This window comes from Rhagoletis pomonella, unplaced genomic scaffold, assembly GCF_013731165.1.
Source record: "Rhagoletis pomonella isolate Grant_MI unplaced genomic scaffold, Rhpom_1.0 Rhpom_scaffold_00002, whole genome shotgun sequence".
Taxonomy (NCBI): Eukaryota; Metazoa; Arthropoda; class Insecta; order Diptera; family Tephritidae; genus Rhagoletis; species Rhagoletis pomonella.
In genome coordinates, this window is record NW_023458556.1 from 49,218,224 (window position 1) to 49,227,854 (window position 9,631).

The 9,631-nt window shown below is 35.0% G+C and overlaps 1 protein-coding gene across 1 annotated transcript; it reads left to right on the forward strand.

Annotated features, from left to right (window-relative positions):
* The first annotated feature begins 3,652 nt into the window (after positions 1–3,652).
* LOC118753587 lies at positions 3,653–5,277 on the forward strand. The gene has a single exon (XM_036488472.1). It carries the CDS (start codon positions 3,653–3,655, stop codon positions 5,234–5,236), a length of 1,584 nt encoding a protein of 527 aa, XP_036344365.1. The 3' UTR covers positions 5,237–5,277.
* The last annotated feature ends 4,354 nt before the right edge of the window (positions 5,278–9,631 follow it).

Below are 9,631 nucleotides of genomic sequence, written 5' to 3' on the forward strand. Positions count from 1 at the left end.
AAAACACTCTCGCGACCATACAATGTGTCTACAAACTTTCATACAAAATAAATGATAACATTTATGTATTTGTGTCGCCGGATGAGTATAAGTTATAGGTCAGAGGAAGACATAACAAATACGCGAGTGATAGAGACAGGGAGAGAGTGAGAGAGAGATTCTGCGGAACACTAAAGTTAGCATCTGGTTACTCAGCAAAATCTTTTAAATAACTCTTCGCTTTCCGAACGGGTTACAGGACTTTAGCAGCAACTACCTGTGCCGATATATTCTCAAACAACTAATGACCTCAAGTTGACAATATGAGTTGCTGCAATCACTTTTATCAGTATCAAACTAACAGTGATTGCGACGGTGTGTCAGCGTTCACGAATATTCGGCTCGCGGCTTATATTTATTTAGCAAAAGTATTTTACGAGAAAATAATCGAGTGTTGTGAAGTGGCGCGCTTATGCCGTGGATTGTTGTGAAACACAAATCTAAAAGGAAGGACTACATTCAGAACATAGCAGCACGAGCGGTATTTCGATAAGAAGTGTCAATGACGCGATGTGTGAAAAAAATTTTAAGAAATACAAAGACTAGTGATATATCGAACTTACTTACATAAGATGAGTTTGTGGAAAAACATTAACTAAAAGCTAAAAATAGTGATTAAAAAACAAATATATAATTATAATAGAAATTTGTAAATTATTATACACATTTTTGTAGTAATGCTATAAATAAAAAGTTTTAAAAGTAAAAAATATAAAAAAATAATAAAATTAATTTTACACTAGTGTAAAATAAATAAAAGACGAGTTATTCCTGTTCAAGTATAATCTCCGCCAAATCATGGCGGGCTATAGACAATCAAACTGTGCGCTTATTCAATTGGTACCAGCCCCTTTGGTGATATCGGTGGTTCCACAACAAAGTGAGTAAAAAATTTATGTTATTTTTTATGTTTTTTATTTTATTTAAACTACTAAATATAGATGACTAATTTTTATTAAATAGAAGTATGCTAACATTTTGTCGATGTGCTTAAAACTAATGGAAATAAAGGGTTTTAGCGGAAAAAATTTTAGTTAAATGTTATAATATTTTACCAAGGACTAAATTTTCCTTTTTTGTGCGGCGATTGGAAAAATGTTAAGATTTACACGGTGGAGAGAATACAGAAGGTGGTGCCGATGACAACACCGCTAATCGGCTCTCAGTGATTTTGACAGAATCAGCTGTTTTGCTGACGTCACAGTCGAGATGACAGCAGTTGTGATGTGTTGAGTCAATAATTTTGAGTATTGATCGATATTCGGTAGCGTTTTAAAAAGTATCCAATGCTCTCGATACTCGGTGCCGAAACATTTAGGTTTCGAATAAAAGCGCACATAGGCCAAAAATATGGAAAAAACTGTTCAGGGGAGACTCGCCTATCAAAACGCGAATGTAGGAGGCAATAGAGCTTTTAATAGTGATTCAAAATAAAGATGTATATATGTCGGTTCGAGGCCATAATACAGAGAAATTCTATCACGATATCATTTTTGTAGGCCTGGGGGCAAATTCCGTAACCAGTTAGCGACAATTTTCGAATCGGTATCGGTTTTGTTGGCATATGATATGAAATATTTTTACGTCAACAAGTGCGATATCGATTCGAAAGAAGCTCAACCCTGAAAGGCTTCTTCATCCGTCAAAGCATTTTTCTTGAACACTGGATCGACTAAGGTTAAAACTGATAAAATACATTTCCCTCTTGCGATAAGTTCATGTGTTTTAGCCGATATCATATAAATTAGTAATGAAACTTTTTTCTAAACTTGAAATGCATATAATGGCGAAGGTTTAATGTAAAGAATCGCTATCGGGTACCGAAAAGGAAGTATTGGGTACGAAAATATTTTTAAGTATTGGGTACCGACAATTCAGCACATTACTAGAGAGCAGTTTTATTTGGCGCTCTTAGTTGTCAACTGTACGATGACGTCACGCCAAAATTACTCTCACGAATTCTGCTGCAATCGGCGCAATCTTGTATTCTATCATTCTTGCGTATTATGTATCTCGAACGATAGGCATCAGGAACGATTTGTCTGCAGAAGAACACTTCAAAAATTCGTTCGGTGACATAATCTCCGTAAAGCAAGATAAACGATAGATTAATAAAATTGCAATCAGATACAGGATCGTCTGTAGACGAATCGTTCGTGCGGTCTATCTTTCGTTATACATAATAAAGGTAGCCTCAAACAGATGCGATACTATTGATGCGATACAAAAATTTACGATTTGTGATCAATACAAACCACTGCGGTATATGTGAGTTCTCAAACAGATGCGGTATACCGGTGCGATACGATGCGTTCAAAAATTGTATCGCAGCAAGCACATTTGATCGAGACGTTTCAGCATGAAGAAAGTAGAATATTCGATGCGAATACTATTTAGTTATAGATATCAAGACCGCGGTATAAATCTGGAAAACGTCGGGATGGGCTGGTTCGGGACCTAAAATTTAATGTCGGTATGGTCGGAATCTTGATTGAATATTTAGTCTCGCGCCTATCTTTAGTGTGTACTTTTATAGCCCATGAAATTTTAGTACAATGTTTTTTTTTGCTGCCGGTCGTTCACGGGTTTGTCCAAAAAATTTCTAAAGTTGAGATGGAAAAGTTAAAAATTTTGATGACAATTTTGCCAAATTTTTCATAGTTTGAAACTTACTATACGGGTTTGGTTAAAGCATGAACAATATTTTAATACAAAATTAAAAAAAAAATTTGCAAATATTTTAAGAAATCACATTATGGACGGTTGTTTGAGTCATTGTGTATGGATGTAAATTGGGTCCTATTTAGAGATCTATGTAGTGAAATTTAGCGAGCAATTTCTTTAAACAATGTTAACCTCTCAATTCCTCCAATTTAATTTTCAATGGTAGTGTCCTAAAATAAATGGCAAGGAATTCCCTCTTTTTATTACGGAAGTTATTTCTGTGGTCATAAGCAATAACTGCACAAGTCGAAAAACCTCAATTCGAGAAAAAAACCTTTTAAACATTTGGTTTGTAATGTTAAACTTATGGGGAAACCAAAATATATTCGTCTATAACTTTTTAAATAGCCTAGCTGGCGAGATGGAGATTTCACATACACATGGAATAGTAGTTGTAGTATACGATCGCATATATAACTCAATTCCTTCTTAAGTCGACTTAGGCGGTTATTGCTTGTAACCACAGATTTGTCGCTTTCCTCTTCAATGCCTAAGTAAATTCATAGCTGTTCCAAATTCGAGATCAAAAATATTGATTTAAAAAAAATGTATGTCCAAATGTGTGTTCAAATTAGTAGCTTTAAGGATCGTTGGGATAATTTTAATTCATTTCTTGCACCTTCTGCATGTGATATGTTGTAGTCGAAAATTTAGCACAGATTTGGTTGTAGGCTTTTTACTAAACCAAACCTTTAAATATATACCGTAGAATTTTATTTCGTACATACATATGTATATGCATGTATTTCCACATTTAATCTATGTTCTCTTCTTTTAACATTTTGTTAACGAAATATTACCTTTTTTGTTTGATTTTCTTTTAGATAATGTGATGCCACCTCCTGCTCGTTATGTCATTCAAAAAATTTACAGAAGTGGGAATCCGGCAATGCGGCGTCAACTGATTCCGCAACAAGAGTTTCAATTGCATCAGAACCAGGGACATCAACAGCAGTCTTCGGGGTTACAACAGTTGCAGCACCATCAGCCGAATCAGCAGCAAAAGCAGCGAGAGCTGATCGCAAGACAGCAGCAGGAGCAACGGCAACAGATTTTACAACAACAACAGTTGAGACAAAAAGAGCAGCTGCTATGGCGGCAGCATCAGGCACAACAGGAAGAGGTAAAACGAGACCAACAGCTGCTTAATCTGAATCAACGCCAAGATCAGTTTTTGAAAGAACAGCAGCAGCAGAAATTGAAGCTGACTAAGCCATGCAAACCACGAGTGCTCAAACGAATCGAACTCCACAACAGTCATAACCAAAAAATCGCCCGCCCAAGCACCCGAATGTTGAGCAAGCCATTCAAATTGTGCATTTCGGAGACCGAGTTGTCGCGACGTTTGCGCTGCTTCACCATCAAGCCGAATTTTCTGCGCGTCTATGGCTACCCAGTTGAGAGCGTGAAACACAAAGGAAAAGTGGAAATATTTAAAGGCCTGCCAGATTCTTCGCGCGCAAGCAATTCAAAATCAAAGTTGGAAGTGGCCAACTTTGGATTGCATTTACGTTCTTATTCTGCTAGCAGCACCGACTCCGGCCATGGTTCGAGCGCATCCAGTTCACCCAACGCCGACTCGGATTCGAGCGAAACCAGCGAGGATGAGCCAATTATCGCTACTGCCTATTTCACAGGCAGTGGCCGAAGTCAAGTACTTCCGCCGCGTGCACACTCATTGAGAAAACAATGTGTGCGCTGTTTGAACTTCTTTAATGTTACGGATGCTGGCACATATCTTAAACGCGAGAATTGCACATTTCACTGGGGTAAAATCTATGAGTTGTACAACGACCGCGAGCGCCGCTGCATCGAGCAGTATACCTGTTGTTTTGGTACTAAAGACGCGGCTGGTTGTACACGTCATCCGCAACATGTATGGACCGGTGTGGTAGCTGGCTTCAATGGTCCCTACAGCGACTTTGTGCATACGCGTCCCCATGGAGGTGATAAAGGTGCAGCGACCAAAGTGTATGCACTCGACTGCGAAATGTCTTTTACCGGTCGTGGACTCGAAGTGACAAAGGTAACGGTGATTGGCTATGACGGCCAGGTAGTTTATGAGCATTTCGTGCGACCTTTTACTCATATTATCGACTATAATACGCGTTTCTCAGGCATCACTGAGAAGGATCTCTGCAAGTTTTGGAATAACGACGTAAAGACATTGACCGAAGTGCAGCGTGACCTCTTAAATTTGTTCGATGCCGATACCATACTCATCGGTCATGGGCTGGAGAATGATTTACGTGTGTTGCGTATGGTGCATAAGACGGTGGTCGACACTTCGATCGTATTTCCGCACAGACTCGGATTTCCATATCGTCGTTCGCTGAAACACTTAACCAAATCATATTTAAAGCGCGATATTCAAGTTAGCGGTGATGGGCACGATAGTCTTGAGGATACGCGTGCCTGCCTGGAGTTGATGCTATGGAAGTTGGACAAGGAAATGCGTACGAAAAGATGTTGAGAATGGTATCGAAGCTAAGGCGTTATGTCTTTTTAGTGTCCACTTTGTTCGACTTTGTGGTATTACGTTATCTTAATTGGTGCGCTGTCAGTCAGAGCATTGTGCCTTGTTGTTTTCGGTAATTTCTCTCCCTACTCTCTTTGTACATTAAACTATGGTGAGTACTGTTTTCTTCGCCGCATTTCGAGTTATATGTATTCTAAGTTTTCTGGCTGTAAGACAATGACGTATAGTCACTTAACGTCAGTTTTTCCACTCGATTCAAAGAGAGTACTCATCCGATGCCGTTTTTTGGGTTCTTGTGTGATTGGTTTGTGAGTGAATAGGAGTAGATTTTTTTATTAGTTGCGGTAAATTACGATTGTAGTTCGCCAGTTTCTAGCCTGGTTGCCGCTAATTAGAGAAATCCATTTTGGACTGATGTTCTTGCAAACAGCAGGCATTAACAATCCTCCGATTTTTCTCTGGATCTTTCCCTTTCCACTTTTCTCTCGCTGTTAATCCGCTCTTAGGCAGTGTTTTATAGTTTTATATAATAAGCTCTCCATGTGTCGTGTTATTTGTTTATTTTTGGTTTAAATTTATTTAATAAGCAATAATATAACAACAAAGCCGTTTAAGTTTAGTTTAATCAAAATAAAACTTCATAATAATAAGAATAAGAGAAAATATTGAGATCAGTTAAAAATAGCAGGAAATTGAGGAAAACCGATTTTTTTTGCTTTCGAAATCCTTAAAACCCCATAAGTCCTCACAAAACAAATGTTCTGTGTGAAGATACTAGTTAATTTCCATGGACTTTGAGGCACTGACTCTGAAGTCAGAAGTAAAAAAGTTGGCATACTTTTACTTTTTAACCTGAAAACAATTTTTATATTGATACATTAATAATGTCAGAGTCTAATTTTGACTTCAGATTCGGGGCTATTCTGATTTCCCGGAAAAAATATGTATGCGTGGACTTTTGACAAAACAACTAAATTTTGAACTATTGATTTTTGATGGTAAAATAAGTCTGTTTTTATACTCAGACAAGAAGACTAAGACTAACTACAGAAGGGTTACAGGAAAACTCCAAGCTCGTGAAGAATTGTTTTGTCAAAAGCCCACAGGTAAGAACCTTGGTTAGGTTTCTAAGAAATCGACACCAATTAACATGTGTATAATCGAAAAAAAGATATCTGCATAAGAATCAAGATTAGAAAAAGTTTCCACATATGCCTACACTGTGCGACAGTAAATTTTACACACAAAAAGTTTTAGATAATCGCGAAATGATGAGCTGATTATAGTAAAACTACGTTAAAGAGAAGATTCGGGAGAATTAAGGCCGATTAAATTTTTTGGTATATACGGACGATTAGGTATTGAAAATGTCCTTTTAACATTTTATTATGGAATATCCTTGAAATTTTACAAAAATTATTTTCGAAAAATTATATGTTAAGGACTAATATGTACACCACATCCTCGAATTTCATCCTTGTAACTTTATTCGCTTAAAAAAATAACACTAATTAAAAGAACATTTTCAATAACTATTCGTCCTTGTGAACCAAACAAATTTGAATGGTTATCAATTATACAGAATTTTCTCTTTTATTTGGTACCCATACTGTTTTGCTACATTGGAATGAATTTTTTAAATAATTTTTGGAATTAATTATATCTTTGAAACCACAAAGTCCTTTAAAGAAAATCCTGACGTCAGAGAGAAAAACTAAAAACGTAGTTTTACTTTATTCGGCCCATAGTTTCGTGAGTATACTGATTGCTTCAGGTGTTTCGAATTTTGTTTTTGTCGCACCGTGTTGTAGTATATAAAATTTTATATAAAAAAATGTTTCGTTAATTTTTTGAAAAAGTATATAAAATTTAAAATATTAGTTTAAAACTTTGTATTAAAATCTATAAAAAATTCGCAAAATTTTCAGCGAAATTTCTCTTTTTTTTTTTGTTTGTGGTACGCAATTTTATAGCCCATAGTGCAAGATTGAGGCGCCAAGAAGTGCTGTTAATTTTAGTTAACCTTTTTTGCTGACAAAAATATCAAAAACTAACAGAATTTGTAGCACCTTCAAACTTGCCCATTATTATACTAAAATTGAATACCAAACAAACAAAAAAAAAAACACAAAACACTTTTGACAAAATAATAAGAAATCTTGGTGAAAATTTAACAATTTTTGTCTAACTGTTAGACGAGGTTTAAAGCTTATGTATATTTATTATTGTTTGTGGTATGCAGTTTTATAAAGGTGCTAAGAATAAGAAGTACCGCAGATTTTTAATATTTTGCTCAAATTTGCACATTATTATACTATAGTTGAACGGATTATGAAACTGCATACCAAAAATAAAGGAAATTTTTGACAAAAACTTAGAAGTATTGCTGAAAATTTTCGGTTTTAGATAAGGTTCAAAACTTATATTTAAAAAGCTAATATTGTTTTTATAAAAAATTTAAGTAATTTTGTTATGAATATTGTAAGAAATCTCTGTACGAAAACTCTTTCTAGTAGGTGTATGCATACAAACAAACAAACAAAATTGCGATGTAGAACTATTTGCGTATATATGTACATTAGGGTGTGCTAAAAGTTACTTCTCGGTTTAAGCTCTCCTACTCTATAATTCCTTTACTATATATAAACGATAATGGTATGCAATTTATGCTAAGCGCATTTTTTTTAGTTTCGGCAGATAACTATAAAAATCATAATTTACTGAATGAACGTTTTTCAGTTTTTTTTTGGCCAATACGAGTATGTTTAAGGTCTTTGGGACTGTTTCATTGACAATTATAGCTCAATTCTGTATCGGTGACAAAAACTTGTTTATTGACAAAATTGTCACTGATACAAAATAGAATCGTTAACCTCTTTTAAAAGACATCTTTGTTTATCGTGCAAAAACTGTTGCATTCTGAAATATTTTTTAACTAACTGGTAGCCTTCGCAGCCACTGCAAAGCCACAAAACCAAATTGTAGCGAACTAAAACTATATACCAACAACACCAGTAGTATTTTGCGACACACCCTAATATGCATTTTTTGTGTTTTTGGTGCAGAATAGATATTAAAAATATAAAAACGGCAACTAAAATGCCAAAAAACTTAAAAAAAAATGTTAAAAATAAAAAACAAACGAAATACGATAAAAATTCTGAAAAACATACATATGTATATACAAACATAAAGTTTTTGCACAAAATTGCTTCAGAGTTATTTCTAAAAAGGGAGACAAAATTTAGAAATATATTTAAGATATTGTTGAAACGTATTTCCAAAATGTTACTAAAAACCTTTTAGTTGTGAGGGCGAAGAAATTTATATATTTGTAATTATAAATAAAAAAATACACAAGTGTGTACGCCGTAAATATTTGTAAAAAAAATAACTAAAAGTTTATCATAAAAGGTTAATTAAAAATAGCGCAACAAATTTTTGAAACAAATACATATGTAACTAATTTACTGTTCCTAGATCTAAAAGCCATGTTTAGTTATAAAATTTTGGTCCCTTAAATGTACAAAGCAAAAACAGACAATTGTTGAATAATAATAAGTATAAAACAAGCATTTATGTAAGTAAAAAGTAAAAAATGAACCAAACATATGTGAGAGTATGTATAACAAAGAATAACACGACATAAATAGTTATAACAAAACAGCGAACAATGAGTCTAATGACTTCAAAAATAAAATTAATAATGATAATTTTGATACAGAAGTTACACATTCTTTTAATTTAATAAAAAAGTTGGTAACAGGGGTCGAAGCAATTTGTTCACACCAGTGAAGTAAAAAAAAGTAGCGCTGGGCCTTCAACGGTAACATTTTTAAATGTTTTTTTAATTTTTCGACCTGAAAACAGCATGTAATGATCTTAAAAAAATTAAATAGATATATTTTTTGGTTTTTGGGACCATGGAAATGGATTCCTGAACGCACGAACAGCAAGAATATGTACATACTTATGCAAGTGTTTAAAACTTCTTTTTAAAAAGTTTATTGCATACTGTTTCAAAGTCAAAAAGGGAAAATATTTAAGCCCCCAATTTTCGGCTTAACTGCTCACTGAATTCTGTAGCGTCTGCTCACCAGGAGGTGCGGCTTCAAGCGGGCGTCTGCCTTCAAGCACACTGCTGGCTGTATAGACGTATATCCGATTGAAAAACATTCATCCAGAAATGGTTGTGCGCTAGGCGGGTCCCACCACGTACAAACTATATCCAATGAAAATACTAAACCAGCCTCGGTTAACTGCATCCCCACATGTTGACGACCCCCACAAACGGAACAAGGACTACGATTTACGGATATGCACTTGGAATATCCGGAATCTCTATAGGGAAGGTGCTTCTATCCAACTGGTGGATGCCATAGACAAATA